Genomic DNA, 20,582 nt, shown 5'->3' with positions numbered 1-20,582 from the left:
TTCTTCAGCCCAGGCCTGGATTTGCCTCCCAAGAGGGCAAGGTCACAGGGGAGAGGCAGGGCCTGGGAATTGGGGGTGGGGGGTGGAGTGGGAGGGGGACTATAAGGGGGAAACCTCGGAAGGGGCCGTGGGCACCCCTGGGAGGGGGTACAGATGGTGGGTCTATCTGGCTTGTCAGTGTGGCTACTATTTGTGTGTGTGTGTGTGTGTAGTGAATCCTGGGGGGGCTGTATGTGTATTATTGTGACTTACTGGGCCTGTGTGTGAATGTGTCAGTCCAGCTATTAGGTCTATGTGATGTGTTAACATGACCGTTGGTGGTGGGTCTGTATGTGTGTCAATATGAATGCTGATGATGATTATGTGTGTCTATCTGGCTCATTCAAATCCAGCTCTTTTGTCTCCTTGAGGATTTCATTCTTGAGGCCACTTTTCTTTCCCGCACCTTTATTCTCTCCCTCGCTACTGAATCATCTATACTAGATCGTTCCCCAAAGGACACATATTCTATGATCTCTTACCTTACAAAACATAAATCCTTTCCCCATTTACTTCTTTTGCAGTTGGAGTTTTTAAAAGATTGCTACACCCCTACCTCCACTTCCTCACCCACCCCCAATTCACTCCTCAACCACTTTAATCTGTCTTCTATCCCTACCAGCCTATGGAAATCCACTCAGCAAGGTCATCAATGGCCACATGTCAAACCCAAAGGCCCTTTTTCTGAACTTAGCCGCATTTGACATGGCTGACCACTTGCTCTTCTCTGAAGTTCTCTCTTCTATTTATGTCCAAAATGGAGTACTTGACTCAAGTACTCAAATCTTGACCTCGCCACCTTCTTGACTCAGTTGCTCAAGCCAGAAATTAGGGAGTCATATTTGATTCTTTCCCTACACCCAATCCATTAGAAAGTCCACATCCTTTTCTATCTCCTCTGCTACCACCCTAGTCCTCGAGACTATTAGAATAGTCTTCCAACTGGTCCCTCTGTTTTCACTGGTACGCCTTCATACTAAAGCCCTGCAACAATCAAAACTTTGCCTACTTCTTCAGCCATATCTTAAACTATTCTCTTCATCACTCACTTTGCTCTAGCCACACTGGTTTCCTTTCTGTTCCTCAAATTACCACTTTTATGCCTCAGGGCCACTGCACTTACCATTCTCTTTGCCTGGAATTCTCTTCCCCCAGTTCTTTGTAGGTGTGCTGCCAGAGACAGATGGTCAGGTGTTTTGCAGAAATGAAAGGTCTGGGCGTCATCTCCCAGGGGAAAGGTCCAAAGATGTGATTTCTCCCAAGAAGTTTCCCTGCCTCAGCCCACACGTATGAAAGGAGGATTGGAGGAAAGGCTGAAAGTATGTTCTGCTTTAACAAAAGCCCCGGGCCTGCAAGAGACATTCTACTACTAAAATTATTTTAGACTATGGGAAGTTGAGGGGATTAAATGAGGTTAAGACATATGGCACTTAAACTATTTCAGCACCCTCTTCCATCTCTTAGGGGTTCCTTGTCGGCCTCCAGAACCTCTTCACTAGTCAGAGCTAAGCTTCCCTACCCTGAGGCAAAACAGGTGCTCTCTTCTCCAACCTATCCCCTCTCACCTCAAGCCTGGGAAGGAATAAATTGTTTTCAGTGTATTAATCACCTGAAAGCAGATGGGAACCAATCGGGAGACCATTCTGAGCAGTGTTTGGCCAGGAGTGTTAAAGCATCGGGGTGCATTCCCAGTGTTTTTCAAACTTGAAGAAATTGATTTAGGACATAGCTGGCATTAAAAAAAAACAAAAGCTGGTAGAAAACAGATTAGAAAATATCAGAGTGCACTACATCACGACTCAATCATACATATATACATACCTGTAAGAAAAGTTCCAGGAAGCAATGCTTACCCTTCTTACAGTAGGCATATATATATATATATACAGGCGTGAAGTAAAAAATGTATGCTGAGGCCATATCAATTCAGTTGGGTCATGGCTTTATGAGGTACAGAAGAGGGAAAGGAAATTGGGGAGTTGGGTTGGTAAAGGATTATGAAATGTTTAGCATGTCAAACCAAGAAGGTGGGCTTTATTCTATAAGCAATCAGCAAAGTTTTAAGTGAGGAGAGGAATGGATGATCCAATTTTTAGAGTACCGAGAAAATACTGGAGAGGGAGGAGATTAAAAGGAGAGAGGGCTTCCCTGGTGGCGCAGTGGTTGAGAGTCTGCCTGCCGATTGCCCCGGTCTGGGAAGGTCCCACATGCCGTGGAGCAGGTAGGCCCATGAGCCATGGCCGCTGAGCCTGTGTGTCCGGAGCCTGTGCTCCGCAGCGGGAAAGGCCACAACAGTGAGAGGCCCGCGTACCGCAAAAAAGCTGTTAAAATAGTCCAAGAGGGACTTCCCTTGTGGCGCAGTGGTTAAGAATCCGCCTGCCAATGCAGGGGACACGGGTTTGAGCCCTGGTCCGGGAAGATCCCACATGCCATGGAGCAACTAAGCCCGTGCACCACAACTACTGAGCCTGCACTCTAGAGCCTGCAAGCCACAACTACTGAGCCTGTGTGCCTAGAGCCCATGCTCCACAACGAGAAGCCACCACAATGACAGGCCCGCACACCGCAATGAAGAGTAGCCCCTGCTTGACACAACTAGAGAAAGCTTGCGCGCAGCAACAAAGACCCAATGCAGCCATAAATAACTAAATAAATGGGGAAAAAAATCCAAGAAAGGGAGTTCCCTGGTGGCCTGGTGGTTAGGATTCCAGGCTTTCACTGCCATGGCGTGGGTTCAATCCCTGGTTGGGGAATTGAGATAATGGAGATGGAAATTTTCATTAAAAGATTTAGGAAGGTAAAGCAAGCATACTCCAACAAAAAATAATAATAATAAAAAAAGATTTAGGAAGTAAAACTGCCAGAACTTGGTGACTATGTGAAGGTTGGAGATAAAGAAGGCATCAAAAATGATGCCCAGCTAAATGCAATATGGTATCCTGGATCATATCCTAGAACAGAAAAAGGACATTAGTGGAAAAATCAGTGAAATCTGACTAAAGGCTGGAGTTTAGTTAATATCAATACTAATGTGCCTACCAATGTTGGCTTCTTAGTTTTTACAAATGTAACATGTTAACGTCAGGGGAAACTAGGCGAGGGGTATAAGGAAACTCTGTGTTATCTTTGCAACTTTTCTGCAAAACCAAATTTATTCCAAAATAAGCTTATCAAAGATAAATGATGCCTAGGTTTCTGGCTTGGGCACTTGGGAGCTGGGGGCTGATGGTAAGGCTTAGATTTAGACATGCTGAGTTTGATGTCCCTATGACTAGAGGGTGAGATACCTAGAATTAAGTGTATCTTGAGCTCAGAAAAGAGATCTGGATTGGAGAAAACAGACTGGAAGTCAGGGTGGGCTGGTGGGCTTGCCTATGAGACTGCCCTGGGGACACTTATATTCAAAGGCAGAGAACAATTTCATTCCTGGTGAGGCTTGGATGCAGAATAACAAGTTTATCAATAATTATGTACTTATTGAGCACTTCCCACATACCAGGCCCTGTTCCAAATGCTTTATATTTGCACATGGAATCCTCATACAATTTTGACCATTCTACAGATGGGAAAACCATGAAGCAGGACTGCTCATGCCTTAGTAGGGGCACTCAACTGGGGCAAGCATAAGAATCACCTGTGGAGCTTTAAAATAGATGCCTTGGAAAGAGATTCAGGAATCTAGCCAAAAGCCCATACCTATGCATACTGATGGTGGTGTTTGATGATGAACCAGCTGTGGTCATGTGAATCATCCCTTTTGCCCATTTATTCAATGATTAGCTTGCTTCTTATGGTATAAAGCATTTACCATTGGTGTATTAAAAAGTGTATGACATTCAATTTGATATTAATCCAATACTGTTAATACAAATGTGCTGATCTATACGGAGTATCTTAGAGAGATGATATATTTCACCTCAGATAAACCAAAAACCTATTGTATGTGGTATTAAGAGCAGCACAGAATGGAATAAAGTAGGGCTTACCTTAGTTTAAGACCAAATGGTGCTCACAGTATGGTTCCCAGACCAGCAGCATCAGCATCAATCGCAAATATTAGAAATGTAAAATCTCAGGCCACACCCTAAACTACAGGAGTAGGACCCAGCAAGCTGTGTTTGTAAGGAAGCTGGGATGCATGCTAAAGTTTGAGGACCACTGCTCCAAAAAAGCTTCAATCTGGTGGTTCTCTATCATCACCTAAGATTAGAAGCTTTAAAAAAATATTCCTAGTCTAGGCCCCAAACCTGTTTGTTAGAATCCAGGAGTGAATGCAGCCTAATCATGTAGACTAAAAAAGAAAACTCCCCAGGTGACTCATACATACATCTGGTTAAGAACCACTGTCTTAGTGGCACCAATCAAAGAACATCTACATTACTCATTTCCAAAAAGCTAGGTTAGGAAGTAAAACAGATACCTGGTTAACCACCTACAGTAGTACACCAATTTCATGGAATATTATGCAACAACAATAAGGTAGCTATTTAGGTACTGATAGAAAAACAATCTCCAACACAGTGTTAAATGAAAAAAAATATGCAGAACATTTAAAAATATTTTTTAAAAGGGACATGTGCATGCACATATTTTATACAAGAACAGCGTATCTCTTAAAGGTTAGATAAGAAATTAGTAGCTGAAGTTTCCTCTGGGAAAGGAAGAAGGTGATTAAATTATAGGGATGGGAGAAACATTTTTACTGTGTGTTTTTGTACTGTTTTCATTTTTTTTAATGGCCCAATAACAATTATTTTTTTGGGGTGGGGGGCTCTTCTAGATGTTTTACAGTTTTACTCTTTATGTTTCTTTTTTTTGGGGGGGTACAGTTGTTTTACAATGTTGTGTTAGTTTCTACTGTACAGCAAAGTGAAATAGAGTTCTCTGTGCTATCCACCTGGTTTTTATTAGTTACTTATTTTATACATATTAGTGTATATATATCAATCTATAGGTTCATGTATTACCTATTCAAATTAATTAAGTTAAAAATGTTTAAGCTTAGGGGCAATAAAGAACCACTGCTTTAGAGGGAATGAAACATTAGCAAGCAAGCTGTCAGCTGCTAAAGGGCAATCAGAGCATTAATGAAGGGAAAGGGGCAGGAGGAAAGACAGTCCTGGCAAAAAGTCCAATGCAGGTAATCCTCCCTCCACTTCCTTCCTGAGGTGATGTTAGGTAAACTGAGACTCAACCCAGAGCACTCAATTTATCCATAGTCAGCTTTATTCTGAAATAACCATCTATGGAGAGCACACGTCAAAAGAGTAGAAAAAAATAAAGGAGCCCATCAAAAAAAGTTCCCTGGCAAGTAGGAGGGAGGGCATGACGTTAGGAGCCCTGTTTAGGGAAGGAAATGTTGTCCAGGTCGTGGATGCCATTCCTGTCAATGACTCGAACACTGAAGGCTGGCAGATTCAGAATGAAGCGTTTCTGGAGCTGCAGAGAAACATGAAGGAAATCAGTCAACAAATTTTTATTGAGAACTAACTGTGGTCCAGGCTCTGTTCTAGGCACTGGGCATATAAGCAGATAATAATCTCTGCTTTTGTGCCGCTGGTATCCTATTGGAGGCAGTTGGTACTAGGACACTGAGGAAAGCCCAAACGCAGGTGGAGGCTGACTGGAAGGTAGTGAGCAAGAGCTGAGGGCTTGACTCTGGTCAGTCAGCTGATGAAGAATGAGACAATCTAATGCTCTATTCCTCACAATTTGCCACCAATTAGCCTGGTAAACACAGACTTCTCTTTTAAAGTGTCTCAAGGTAACAAGCCAACCAAGGAGCGACTGCCCTAGGAATAAGCTTTGGACCAAAGCCATGTACTCTTAGGTCCCAACAGTTTGCTCCAGTCACCCGCCCACATTATAAGGACCAGATGTGTATGTGTTTGTGTGTATAGCTGGGGGGTGGTGGGAAGGATGGTCTCAGAACTACTCTTGGAACAACTCCTGCTTCTGTCTCCTCCAATACAAGCTAACCTGTCATTAAAGAAACACCTCTGGGCTTTTCATGAGACTCTCTGCTCGAGAGGCTATTCCAAAGGAGCTGTGGTCTATGTGCATAAAACCAGACGGCCCCGTTAACCTGGCTGGAGATTACTCAGAAACACAGCTGGAGGAAATCTTTGCTTCTGTGGGCGACTCTTCCTGGACACCTCCCTTAATCTCTAGATAGAAGGCACAAAGCTCCACGTGCTCCCTTAGGGGCATATCCTGGAAATGTACACCTCTCCAGGCCTAGGCCCTCTCTCTCTTGATGTTTCCCATCTCCTTTACAGATGAGGACTGGACAGCAACAACCATTTCCATTTCTATACTCCTCTCTGGCTGATGACTCCTGTGTCCAGAAACCAGCTCCAAGATCAAGAAAAGGTGACAATAAGGAAATGTGGGTTTATAAAATAATCATATTTAGGATCCTTGGGGAATAAAGTCTCAAAGCATTCGATATTCCAGTGGTTTCTTCCTGGCAGCCCCTTGCAACACTTGGGGCTGCTGGACTAATACAGCCTCTTGGCTGAATGGTTAATAAGAAAAGCACATGAGTTTATTCTCAGCTTCTGCTTTGGAAAGGGGATTTACAAACAAGAGGAAAAAGGGGCACTATGGACTGAAAATGACAGGCTTGTGTAAGAGGCAAACTGACATTACTGTCCAATGCTACCACCTGCTCTCAACCTCCTACTGTCTTCTCACTAGACCACGAATTCAAGTTCATCCTTAGGCTACAAGAACAGTAATAAAAGAATTAAAAAGCCTACAGGAGCTGCTTTCTTTTCCTCCTCATCTTCCATTCATACCCCAGAGCCTTAGACTCCTAGGAGTAGTATTGGAATGGGCAGGGCCTGTGTTCCTGGCGTCATAAACTAAGGGCTACTCTCCCCTACTGCCCAAAGCCTCTTAGTTACCTTCTATGGCCTCCTGAATTCCCAGCAGAGGCTTTCCCTCCCAAACTTATGTACTGTTAAGGGAACAGACTTTTTTTTTTTTTTTGGCTGCATTTGGTCTTCGTTGCTGTATGCAGGCTTTCTCTAGTTGCGGCGAGTGGGGGCTACTCTTCGTTGAGGAGCAGGGGCTCTAGGCACAAGGACTTCAGTAGTTGTGGCACACGGGCTCAGCAGTTGTGGTTCGCGGGCTCTACAGTGCAGGCTCAGTAGTTGTGGCACACGGACTTAGTTGCTCCACAGCATGTGGGATCTTCCCAGACCAGGGATCGAACCTGTGTCCCCTGAGTTGGCAGGCGGATTCTTAACCACTGCACCACCCGGGAAGCCCCCAAGGGAGCAGACTTTATGACAACTCCAGGTAGCACAAAAATAGAGCAGGTATAAAATCTAGCACAATAGTTCTTAAAGTATGGCCCCAGTTACCACCTGCAGGAAAATCATTTGGGACTGTTGGTTAAAATATTCTCAAGATCTACACCAGGACCACTGAATCAGAATTGGGTGGGGAGCGGGGTGGAAGGCATGAATCTGCCTTTTTTAAGAAACAAGCTCCCCCCTGATTTTTTTTTTTTTTTTTTTTTAGCGTGTATTGGGTCTTCGTTTCTGTGCGAGGGCTTTCTCTAGCTGCGGCAAGCGGGGGCCACTCTTCATCGCGGTGCGCGGGCCTCCCACTATCACGGCCTCTCTTGTTGCGGAGCACAGGCTCCAGACGCACAGGCTCAGTAGTTGTGGCTCACAGGCCCAGTTGCTCCGCGGCATGTGGGATCTTCCCAGACCAGGGCTCGAACCTGTGTCCCCTGCATTGGCAGGCAGATTCTCAACCACTGCGCCACCAGGGAAGTCCCCCCGCTGATTCTTATACATGCTAAAATTTGAGAACCACTAGTCTGGATGAACCAAAAAGAAAATTAATTAAATTATAAAATTGACATTGATGAGAAGGTGACCCATGAGCGAAAAAATAAGCTTGTTATATACCAAACTCTACCCCTGGTAGCAACTTCACATCTGGTTAGTGGATATTTATTATACCTTCTGACAGGGATCAGAAAAAATGCAAGTGAGGAACGGGAACAATATTGGCAAACAGAGAGACAAAACATTCCTTTCAGGATCCCATGGGAGCTACTCACCTCCTCCAGACATTTCCTAAGAAGCTCCACTGCCTTCTCACGTGAGATAGCTGAAAGAGAACACAGAGGCCAGGCACTCAAGGTGCTGACATTAAGTCCAACTCTCTGCTGCAACTTTTGACTAAGTTTCAAACTTTTTCAGGTCAGCATGCCACACAAATGCCACACAACAGAAAAGGCAAAAAAAAAAAAAAAAAAAAGCCTAGCCTTCTGGCTTTCAACAAACTTATTCCATATGCAGTTGAGGGTGCCCCACACCCAATGCTCAGGCAGCCACAAGCCATTGCAAATTGATTTGCTACAGAGAAGGGAGAGCATGACGGAATTCTGCCTCCCATGGCCAGGGCTTGCCTCTAGAGAAGTCCAGCGGCCTGCCTCCTCTTTATAGCCCATCCCCCAACTCCCAACGCCCCCAGCCCCCCTTTAGACCAGGGCTTAAATCAGCTCCATCTGCCCTAGCCAGCTGCAAATCAGGGAAAGGGAGGACAGGGCCAGTTTTTAGCCTCACTTTGCCAGCTGGGCCTCAGTTTAACAATGGAAAGAGAATTCATAGGATGGGGCTGAGTCTCTCATAAAATAGGAGCCAAAGGAACTGTCCACAGGCATGGCAAACTGGGATGACATATTATGCAGTTAGGCTTCAGGGGTGGGTGGTGGTTATTTTGGTGGGCAAATCAGCTGTATTACTGACAGATGCCAAATCAAGAAACAGTCACTAGGAGGCCAGGCTAATTCTTTTTAGGATGTGGCCTGGAGCTCTGGCATGGCTGAGAGGGCAGCACCAAAAAAGGAATGAACAAGCCAGATTCTTACTATACTGACAGGGATGAATGGAATGTAAGGAGAAAACTGGTTATCTGTGCTACATCTATAGCTTGTAAAAGCTGAGAATCCAAACTGCCTATTACTCACAGTGGCTGAAGTTGAGGTTAGGATTGGGGTCAGAAAAGAGAACTTAACACAAAAGCATCCCAGTGTCTGGAGGTTTGCCAAGCTGATGGTTCATGGACAAGTAGAGAGCCAGCTTTTTCTTGTAGGAGGGGGTAGCCATTAGGTGATAAGAACCAAGGGAACAGCTCAGGCTATGGCCTTAGAAAGCTTTGATATTTAAGAAAAGAAACGCTCAGTTGTCATGCTGGAGACCTGTTCATCACCACAAGCTCAAAACAAACATACAAACCACTTGGTTTACTTGCTCATTCTTTACACCTGAGAAGCTAATGAGCACCTAACTAGGGCAAAATGAGTGAAAAAACTGAACTTTTGTAACTGAAGAGTTATAGTTTTACTCCAACTCTCCTTTAAAACAAAACAAAACCCAGCTCTGGGCATATGCAATACCTCATTTTATCTGGCAGAAGAGGGAGTTCAATCAGCTTTTCCATAACCCTAATGACCTACAGGAGAAAGCTTCCAGAGGGCACCTGCATGTGCTTCTTAGGATCCATCGTCTTTTCAAGCCCTGGCCACTCAACTCCAGGGGGTTGTGCACAAAACCAGGAAACAGCTGAGGACAGGGCTCTGCTACTGCTCCCTACACTTAGAGAGCTGAAACTTACTTGGTGTGTAATACCGGTCCAGGATACTGAGAGTCAGGAAGGCACCATAGCCATGGGCTGCAAAAGGGGCTTTTGCCAAGGCTGCCAGGTAGTCCATGTAGTAGAGCGCTGGACCATCATGCTCATCATAGCCAGCCAGGAGGAGGTTGACATGATACGGGGTCTGCAAAGGAAAGACACTGCAAAGTGATGGTCAAAGCAATAACACCAACACCTCTCCTCATGGAAATAGGAACGTTCCAACTCTTGATAAATAAGAAAATAGCAGCAGCTGAGTAAATCATGATGAAAGTAAAGATTTAGACAAATCTAAAGGACCCAGAGTGTGGTCAGAGGTAAAGTGAGGTCAGCTTGTTTTCCCTGAACAGAAGAGCATTTGGAGCACTTTAAGGTATGTGAAAAAGCTGCTTCTTAAAGCCCATGGATCAAAACCTGTTACAAAAGCATTTCAAAGGCAAAGCACGGGTGTTCTTGCATTGTTCCTAATAGGTGAAACCAACACACAATTCTGAGAGTGTCAGGCCACAGGCTAAAGAAAGCTACAGCTCCAACCACTTCATCCAAAATAAGAAGGCTCAGTCTGGACAACTGGACCAAAATCTCAAATGGTAAACCGGAAGGAAAGGGAATCCTCCAATACTGTTGGTGGGAATGTAAACTGGTGCAGCCACTATGGAAAACAATATGGAAGTTCCTTTAAAAACTAAAAACAGGGCTACCATATGATCCAGCTATTCCACACCGGGTACATGTCCAGAAAAGACAAAACTCTAATTCAATACACGCACCCCAATGTTCATAGCAGCACTATTTACAATAGTCAAGTCATGGAAACAACCCAAGTACCCATCAACAGACGACTGGCTTAAGAAGATGTGGTACATATATACAATGGACTATTACTCAGCCATAAAAAAGATTGAATTATTGCCATTTGCAGCAACATGGGTGGACCTAGATAATACTTAGTGAAGTAAGTCAGAGAAAGATAAATATTATATGATATCACTTATATGTGGAATTTAAAAAATAATACAAGTGAATCTATATACAAAACAGAAACTAACTCACAGACATAGAAAATAAACTTACGGTTACCAAAGGGGAAAGGAAGTGGGGGTATATATTAGGAGTACAGGATTAACAAACTACTACACATAAAATAGATAAGCAACAAGGATTTACTGTATAGCATAGGGAACTATATTCAAAATCTTGTAATAACCTATAATGGAAAATAATCTGAAAAAAAAGTATATATAAAACTGAATCATTTTGCTGTATACCTAGAACTAACGTAATATTGTATATCAACTATAAAAAAAGAAAAGATAAAAAAAGAAAAAAGAAACAAGTCTTGCAGTAGGGAAGGGTAGAAAGTCTCACATATTTAAGTCAAATCACTAAACTTTTTTTTTGGCTGTGTCACACAGCTTGCAGGATCTTAGTTCCCTGACCAGCGATCGAACCCACGTCCCAGGTGATGAAAGCTTGAAGTCCTAACCACTGGACCGCCAGGGAATTTCCAAATCACTAAAATTTTAATGCAGACAGTAATAATGGAAGTTCATAAATACAAAGAAATGTGGTAACTCTAGAAGAACTGTAGATTTAGGTGAAATGCTAATATTTTTCTAATATAATAAGGCTCTGCTAAGATAACTAAGAAGTAATTTTTATCAGTGAGATAAATAAACAGTACTTATAATAACCTATTTATAGGTATTCTTTCTTTGTATTACCTGCAAGTCTAAAAATGCAAGTTTCTACAGAGAACCTTAACTAAGTCTACCTTGCTTTTCATCTCCAAATGGATGATTCTTTTTCTATACCAGGTGGGCCATTTACCATGGCCTGTCTATGCTCCCAGGCATCAGCGGTGAGACTCCCATGTAAAATGACTTCCTTTTTCTCTGCAAAGTCTGTTTTCCCTCTTGCATTTGCCACAGTGGCTAGTGAGCAGGCCTTGCCCATGGTTATATGCCCATCCCTAAACTTATATATTCGATTAAATGTACATTAAATGAAATCAAATACATTTATGCATCCTATTATGGGGCATAAAGTAATAACAGCTAATAGTCTTAAAAGTGATGCTTTGTATTCTTTGAACACTGATTAACAGGGGCACTTGGCAGCCTGAAGAAACATTCTAACTCATGTTAGAAGATCACATGAAAATATCATATACTTACTTGGAATTCCAAGCCAGCTGTGCTAAGTAATATTTCCCTTAGACTACAGAGTAGCCCTAACCTGCAAACAAGTTTCTGACTTGGGGATAAGATGGTGAATAGTCTCAGGAGTTAAGAATTGACCAGCAATAGTCAAGTCTTTAGAGAAAATAATCTGCCTATCACATTTCCCAGTAAGTAGTGTGCTACACTTTGCCAGGCTCTGGAATTCTCTGCCACATTCTATGACTACATTCTTAGTAAGTCTGACCTTAGGCAAGACACTTAACCCCGGAAGAAAAAAATGCTACCTGAATTCTTAGTATATTAGCTATACCCCAGTCTCCTTTTGACAGCTTACCACTTTAAACAACAACAAAACTGTCTAAATTACCTAAAAATAAAAAATATATAATATATTTTTAAACTGTGAGAACACTAATGCAAAACCATGCAGACAAAGAATACTGTAGCGTTCTTATAGTTAAAATTCGAATAGCAAAACAGAGAGAAAAATATATAGCAAGGAGATTCTAACTGGTTTCCTTCCCCAAGAGGTTTAATAATATAGATTCTTACCTATCACAAAGTAAGTTCATCTTTTTGCTAAGAGGATAACTCTACTCTTCTCCATTCACTGGAGAATACTCCTTTTACGGCTAACCAAAACAATTTTATCAAGTTGCAATGGTATATTAAGGATCCACCCAGATAACTAGAGACCTAACTAGCAGAACCTACATATGCTCTGTCTCCAGTGAGGCTCTTGCCCACACTTAAACTGTATTTAAAACAATTAATATGGGGCTTCCCTGGTGGCGCAGTGGTTGAGAATCTGCCTGCCAATGCAGGGGACACAAGTTCGAGCCCTGGTCTGGGAAGATCCCACATGCCGCGGAGCAAGTAGGCCCGTGAGCCACAACTACTGAGCCTGCGCGTCTGGAGCCTGTGCTCCGCAACAAGAGAGGCCGCGATGGTGAGAGGCCCGCGCACCGCGATGAAGAGTGGCCCCCGCTTGCCACAACTAGAGAAAGTCCTCGCACAGAAACGAAGACCCAACACAGCCCTAAATAAATAGATAAATAAATAAATTTAAAACACATAGTGCCATGTCCCGCCCCAGAATTCCTAAGTCAGTGGAGCTGGGGTAGGATCTGAGAATTCGCTTTAAAAAAAAAAACAAAAAAAACCCAATTAATATGATCTTTAAAAGCCACCACCAAAAAATTTTTTACATGAAGATGTCAACGGAATTTCAGAAGCAAACTGTATTGCTTAACTGGTCTATATAATATCATTTATTTATGCTTAAGCATCTGACACACACACACATCAAAGCTGGTATTCAGAAGCTATAACACGTGGTATAGAAGATAACTCATAAATTATTATGTGACTTTGAATCACCAACTTTTGCATGTGTGAGATGCTTAAGCATAAATAAATGGTGTTATTTAGACTAATTAAACCAATACATCTGTTCAACAACTTGCAGTTTCTGAAATTCTTTTGATAATGCTCCATCAAAGATCTCTGGCTCACACTATTTTTTTTCTTTTAATTTCAAATGAAGTCTCGTATACTGCCACTCTCTTACTCCTCTAATAATCATGACATTCAAAGTGACAAAGCCATAGTGATGGGTTTCTTGACTGTTACATTTCCTCATATTCTTGATGCAACAGTGTTTTCCTGGAATAAGACAAATTCCAAGCCATTCGATTTTGTGAAACTCTTAACAGCATATACATGTGTGACTGTGCTGTGTTTAGGGAAACACATAGCATGTGTAAGACACAATCCACCTATTCAAATATTTATACTGATTATAAACTCCATGAAGGCAGGATTGTGTCTGGCTGGTTCAGTGATGTATAAGCATATAGTATATGTTCAGTAAATATTTGCTGAGTGAATAATAATGATACCAGAAGGCATTATATATGTTTTCTTTTGTTTGTTTGTTTTTTGCGGTACGCGGGCCTCTCACTGTTGAGGCCTCTCCCGTCGCGGAGCACAGGCTCCGGACGCGCAGGCTCAGCGGCCATGGCTCACGGGCCCAGCCGCTCCGCGGCATGTGGGATCTTCCGGGACTGGGGCACGAACCCGTGTCCCTTGCATCGGCAGGCGTATTCTCAACCACTGCGCCACCAGGGAAGCCCTGAGGTAAGCTTATTTTTAAAGTGAAGAGCTTTAAGTCATTTTGAGATTTCCTCATCTATACAACAGGGATAATAAGCGTATCCATCATTACGGGGTTATGGTAAGGTTGAAACAAATAAATGTAAACTGCTCGTTGAAATGCCTGTTACATAGTAATAACACCACCACCACCACCACCACCATTTTTAGGATCTGACAGCATTACTAACAGATCTGATTCGATAATAATAAGATCAAGAAGATGTACCAGGGAATTCCCTGGCGGTCCAGTGGTTAGGACTCCGAGCCTTCACTGTCAGGGGACCGGGTTCAGGTTCAATCCCTGGTCGGGGAACTAAGACCCCACAAGCCGCGAGGCGAGGCTCAAAAAAAAAGAAGAAGGAGGAGGAGATGTACTACCACAGAGTGCCAATAAATTATCCACCTTTTTGTGGTTGCTAAAAGGAATACAAGTTAAGCCAGGGGAATTAGCCGATAAGCACATCTCTTATGTTCCTCTCCCTGGAATTGAAATGGACTTCCTAAGCACCTCTGAGCCCTGCAGAACTGAGTTCAGTTTCACTTTGTACATCTGAGCTCAGTTTCCTTGTATATTTGGGAGTGGGGGGTGTACATGGCACACACATGCAAACTTTCCTTCAGTTTGATGGAGCATTTCCTTCCCTCTAACTCTTGTGCATACAACTCCTTGTATATTCCCTCTCTCATGAAAAAGAAACACTGTAGTGATTAAGAAGAGCCATAACTTTTACAGCTCAAGAGAACAGTTGTGATAAATACACTGAAACAACAGAATCAGTGAAGAGAGTCTGGGCGGTGACAAGCAGCGGTGTGACATCTGGCGGAAGCCAAAGTCACAGCAAAGGGGAGAGAGGTGGGCGTGAGGAAGCATCCTGCCGAGCGTGGACACAGAAAAGGAGAGGAATTGACAGTCTCCCTTTGGAGCCAGGCCAGCCTTTGCCACCTCTAATTGAACAGGACGACGTCGCTATGAGTGAGGTGCCTCGGAGAAGGACGCAGTTTCTTTTGCAATGTGCTGCACACCTTGGAACATTAAGCGTGTGAAGCATAATCCCATTCCTTGTGGGTGGGGAATTTGGTAGGAGAGGCAGAACCACCAACGGGACAAAGGATTTAGCTAATGATGACAGTGTTTCAATAAACAGACTTCTAAACAGAGACTGGGCTTTGAAGGAAACAGTGCCTGCTATTTCATTTAGTCCAGCCGATTGCCAAAGCTGCCTAAAATTCCGTCTTTGGCACAGAGAATATTTCACAAAAACGCAGTTTACAGAGTTAGAAGGGATCTAAGAGCTCATCTAGTTTATCCAATGTCCCTCTCACAAATGTGGGGACTCGGGTTCAAAGAGGGGACAGTGACTTACCCTAAACCACAGGGCTAATTAGAGTCAGGACCAGAATTCAGGCTTTCTGACTTGTGTGCTTTTCTAGGAAACGATGCTGCCTCCACAAAATGGAAATCAGTGTGAAAATATGATTCAAAATGTAAATGTCAGTTTCACACTCAAATAGTTCAGAATGTACTAGTTTGCATACCAGCATCTATTGTCCTCTATTTCATGTATTACATCTTATATGACCAATAATATTTTAACTTTCAAAAGGGCAGGTTTAACGTCAGACCATTATGACTCCTCTAAAGGGTCTACAACTATGCAAGATATGTAGTAGGTACTAAATAAATATAAATAGATGCCAACACCTTAACCGCTTTGCCAATGTCCAATTTTTCAACTTTGTTAATAAATAAAATGGATCCACTGTTAAGTTTCTTACACTGGTGCTCTGAACTCTGAATCAGGAGCTTGTTTCCAATAACCAACAGAATTTATTAGCTATCTGCTTTGGCTGGGTTTGGTGGTATAACTTTAAAATTTCAATGTCAATTTTGCCATTTTAATTAAAGAAAGACTTTGTACCTATACTGGAATTTCAATGTCCACTATTTCAAACACTTTTTTAAAATCTAAAAGATTTCAGCAGCTTCCAACTGTCCTTGTGACCAAGTACCCAGCTCTAAGAGATTATGGTTCTATGGGTGGAGATAGGGCTGGGAGGGGGAAGAACTACTTATCCCTAATGCCTAAACAATACAGAATCATTTGTACCTTGATTTTTTTTTTTTTTTTTTTTTGGTGGTATGCGGGCCTCTCACTGTTGTGGTCTCTCCCGTTGTGGAGCACAGGCTCCAGACGCGCAGGCTCAGCGGCCATGGCTCACAGGCCCAGCCGCTCCGCGGCATGTGGGATCTTCCCGGACCGGGGCACGCACCCGTGTCCCTTGCATGAGCAGGCGGACTCTCAACCACTGCGCCACCAGGGAAGCCCTGTACCTTGATTTTAATCCTCTCTGACAGAGTCCTTTTTAAGGAGACCCATCAATCTCCTTTTCTAGTAACAGTGGTGACTATGCCTTAAGCAAAAACATATCTGAGTTTACAAAAGGCCTCAGCCAAATCCTGCAAGAGTTCTCCAAGACTGCACAGGATAATTATGAAATGAGTGAATGCCCCAACCAACTTCACTTTTGCATGTGGAATGTGAATACATTATAAATTCAACAAATGTTATTGAGCATTTACTATGTGAGAAGCATTGTGCCAGGTGATAAAGATGGAAACCTGGATCTGGAAGGAGCTGAGAAGGTAGACTGGAGTAGGAAAGATTTCAGATGGAGGAAACAGCATACGTGAAGGTAAAGAAACATGGAGGAACATGGAATATTTGGGTATTGGTGAATATGGGACACGTATACTTAGTGAATTAGGTGATTTCAGTAGGAAGCAGAGAGAAGTGGGATAACAGAAATTGAAACGATACTTTCACTGGCTTCCTAGACTAAAGAACATGAACTTCAGGGGAGTTCCCTGCTGGCCTAGTGATTAGGATTCTGGGCTTTCACTACTGTGGCCCAGGTTCAAACCCTGGTCGGGGAACTGAGATCCTGCAAGCCATGCGGCTCAGCCAAAAAAAAAGAATATGAACATCAGTATGTAAACCATGGAGAAACCAGTGAAAACTGCTCCCATTCCCTTGACGATACAAGCCTTTTTCATGTGTTAGAACACTGTAGAAGCAGCAGGGATGGAGGGGGAGATATGGAATATAAGATATATCGATATTTAGAAAGTAGAATAGATAGGAGTTAATGAATAGTAGAACAGAAGATGAGGGAAAAAGAGGAGTTAAGAGAATGCTCAATAAAGGGAAAGGTGGAGGAGCAATGTAAAAAACTCAACTGAGGGCTTCCCTGGTGGCGCAGTGGTTGAGAGTCCGCCTGCCGATGCAGGGGACACGGGTTCGTGCCCCGGTCTGGGAAGATCCCACGTGCCGCGGAGCGGCTGGGCCCGTGAGCCATGGCCGCTGAGCCTGCGCGTCCGGAGCCTGTGCTCCACAATGGGAGAGGCCACAACAGTGAGAGGCCCGCATACCGCAAAAAAAAAAAAAACTCAACTGAGACCAAATGAGGCTTAAGTTGAGCTGTTCAGAAGTAGCTGGAAAGAAAAAATAATGTATAGCTGAAATCATGAGATTGAATGAAGAGTCAGCCAGTTGATAGGTTTTATTTATACAAACACACATTCCTAAGTTCCCATGTGGAAGACAATAAAGGAAACAATTACAACAGGACACTATGGCAGAGGTATTTGTAGGTTGCCGTGAGAGCACAAAGAAGCCCTCATGAGTGACGAACATATGTGGAGAAATACAGAGTTTCCCTGGAAAATGATAAATTGAGTTTTAACCAGCAATTAAGAGTTAGCCTTTGGAGACGTGGAAGTACATTCAGGGGAGAATGACCAGCAAAGTGCTGGAGTAGGCAACGGCAGAGGAGAACACACAGCAGGTTAGGGGAAGTACAAGTAATTCAGTATGAAGCAGAGAATGCCAGTGAGAAAGGGGTGACAGGGAGGTCTGGAGACAAAGCAGAGGAATAAGTGAAAGAAGAGAGATGAAGCAGAAAGGCTAATTTCGAAGGCTGTGAACACCTAAGTTGAAGAGAGCAGTTCTAGGAGCTGAGAAAAAACTGGCCTATTGCTCCTTCATGATCACAAGCTGGGACCAGTCCTGTTACCTACTGTTACCACTCAGAGGAAAAAAAGGAGGTACAATGTTGGAAGTTGAAAATAGTTTCCTCTTAATCTTGTGATGGAAAAAATAGTATGAGTTTAAACTGATCAGAATCAGAATACTAGACTGAGCTTCACCACAGAGAAGTTAAACTGACTGACTTTCCTTGTTCTTTCCTGCTTCAGATACACTCATCTTCTGTTGTGCTAAAACACAAACCAGCCCATGTTTATAAATTCTCACACTGAATTAAAAAGTAAGGAAGCAAGTGTGCCTCAAATGAAGCAAACCTTTTAATTTCAGAAGCCCAAGACAAAATAAAAGAAACTTACTCTGAAAATGAGACTGTCTAACCAAGGTTTCCCATTTCTTTTGTGCGCCTTAGTTCATTCTCTGAAAGTGTATTTGGCATACTCGTTTGATGCTGGCAGATGCAAAAGCATAATATAAAAACTGTCTTCATTCTCCTTTAACAATGATTAGCTCATGTTCAACTATTTTTGCTTAACACACTGGCAAAAATTCTTATAATGGATGATTTCTTGAACTTAAGCTCAGGAACGTCACTGCATTTACAACCAACATTTTATTTTATTTTTATTTTTGGCTGCCCCGTGCAGTTCCCTGACCAGGGACTGAACCTGTGCCCCTGGCAGTGAAAGCGCAGAGTCCTAACCACTGGACCGCCAGGGAATTCCCACAACCAACATTTTAAACTTTAAAAGCAAAACACCTTTTAAATTATTATTTGAAAAACCTATGTTTTTAAAATGCCGTTAAGTCAAAAGTTAGGCATGTGTTTTTGTGAAAAAAAATAATAAAGGCTCAAGGTCAAAAGTGGCTTTATCGCTTTACAGTTGTGCTACAAAAGACAGTCCACTTGGCCTTGAAGTCTCAAGTGCCCCATCTGAACGTGGAGGACAGTATTGCCTCTCTGATAGCTGTGAGGAATGAAAAGTACTCATCTGTGTTAAAGTTCCTAGAAGAAGGCCTAGGAAGTAGTAGGTGCCCAATAAATGTCAAATGAATCTGAATTTTAGGAGCAAAAAGTTAAACATTGTGTATATCTCAATTTTTAGCAAAATTATATTTTAAAGTTACCCCACAATAATTATGAAATTTCTGTAAATTTTCCTTTCTAAAACCATCACTAACCACAAGTTTGAAAGGTTCTTCTATAAAAGTTGTAATCTTCTCGTAATTAGAAGTTTAGAAATTTAATGAGTTGAAATGCAACAAGGAACAGATGCCTTATTATACCAACTAGTTAACACAGTATTTGTTTCCTACATTAACTTTACTTGCTAATCAAAACTACTGCTTTCTCCCAAATAACATCAAAATAAAATTGCTGATTGTGCAATGGTAAAACCAACAATACCATGTCTGCAACAAGGCCACTTGAATTTTTTTTCATGAGCTGGTAGTGTCCAGGGAAAATATAAGACTCCATATACCTTTAAGTCAGTTCCCAAAAAATTCAAGTGCAGAAGCCATGCTCTGTACACCCCAAGGCATATGTATATTAAGTTGTACATGCTAAGCATGCCCATGAATATCTTTGTTTTGGGGGGGGGAGTTTTGAGGGGGGAGTTTGGCTATGCCACTCGGCTTACGGGATCTCAGTTCCCCAACCAGGGATTGAACCTGGGCCACAGCAGTGAAAGCCCGAAATCCTAACCCCTAGGCCACCAGGGAACTCACACCCATGAATATCTTTGCATGTTGAACATCTGAGCTGATTCATCTCCGAGTTAAGAAGTAAGTCTGCTGGAAAAGACTATTTAGGACTATACATAATTGTATATGTTTTCAGATGTCCATAGCAACTAGGAAATCCTGGGGAAAAGACTATTTAGAAGCCCTTCTAGGGACTTCCCTGGTGGTCCAGTGGTTAGGACTCTGTGCTCCCAATGCAGGGGGCACAGGTTCAATCCCTGGTCGGGGAACTAAGATCCCGCATGCCGCACAGTGCAGCCTAAAAAAAAAAAAAAGCCCCTCTATTAGAACACAGTGCTCCCCATTAGCAGCCTAGGCTCAACACAAGTTACTCCTACCTCTTCAATGGACATGAAAGCTCCTCATTGGTCTCCCTGCTTTCTTCTACTTTCCCTAAATGCTCTACCAAAGAGTAGCCAATGATCTAACCAAATCTCCTCTGATCATGTTAACCCCCTCTCAGCCAACAAGCTTCCAGAGAGGCCCATTGCTTTTAGCACAATGCTTTTTCATCAAAGTCCTTGTAACATGGACTACCTCTCTAGTTTCAATCTCTTACCATTCCCCTAAAACCCTGAGCCATATTTAACAAACTACTTTAGATTATGGATTTTGTATACGTGTTTATAGTAAAAACTATATAAGGATATTTATTTCTATTTGTTTTCCCATCAATAGAGCCCTACTTTGTATTCTGTACTCCACTAGTTAAAACAGATAAAAAATTAGGAATAGGAGGCTCAGAGAACTATTTGTG

General features: G+C 42.6%; 1 protein-coding gene across 1 annotated transcript in view; it reads right to left on the bottom strand.

Annotated features, from left to right (window-relative positions):
* Window positions 1–5,243: 5,243 nt before the first annotated feature.
* PSMB2 (proteasome 20S subunit beta 2) overlaps window positions 5,244–20,582 on the bottom strand; it is a 33,550-nt gene continuing 18,211 nt past the window's right edge. Inside the window, exons 4-6 of the mRNA XM_081223706.1 lie at window positions 9,679–9,841; window positions 8,120–8,169; window positions 5,244–5,478 (exon numbers count right to left, since the gene is read on the bottom strand). Of these exons, the coding sequence (XP_081079832.1) occupies window positions 5,371–5,478; window positions 8,120–8,169; window positions 9,679–9,841 (321 nt within the window). The 3' untranslated portion in view covers window positions 5,244–5,370. The remainder of the gene's footprint in view (window positions 5,479–8,119; window positions 8,170–9,678; window positions 9,842–20,582) is intronic.

Source organism: Mesoplodon bidens, assembly GCF_964165515.1.
Source record: "Mesoplodon bidens genome assembly, chromosome: 2".
Taxonomy (NCBI): Eukaryota; Metazoa; Chordata; class Mammalia; order Artiodactyla; family Ziphiidae; genus Mesoplodon; species Mesoplodon bidens.
This window is presented reverse-complemented; position numbering and strand designations above follow the sequence as displayed.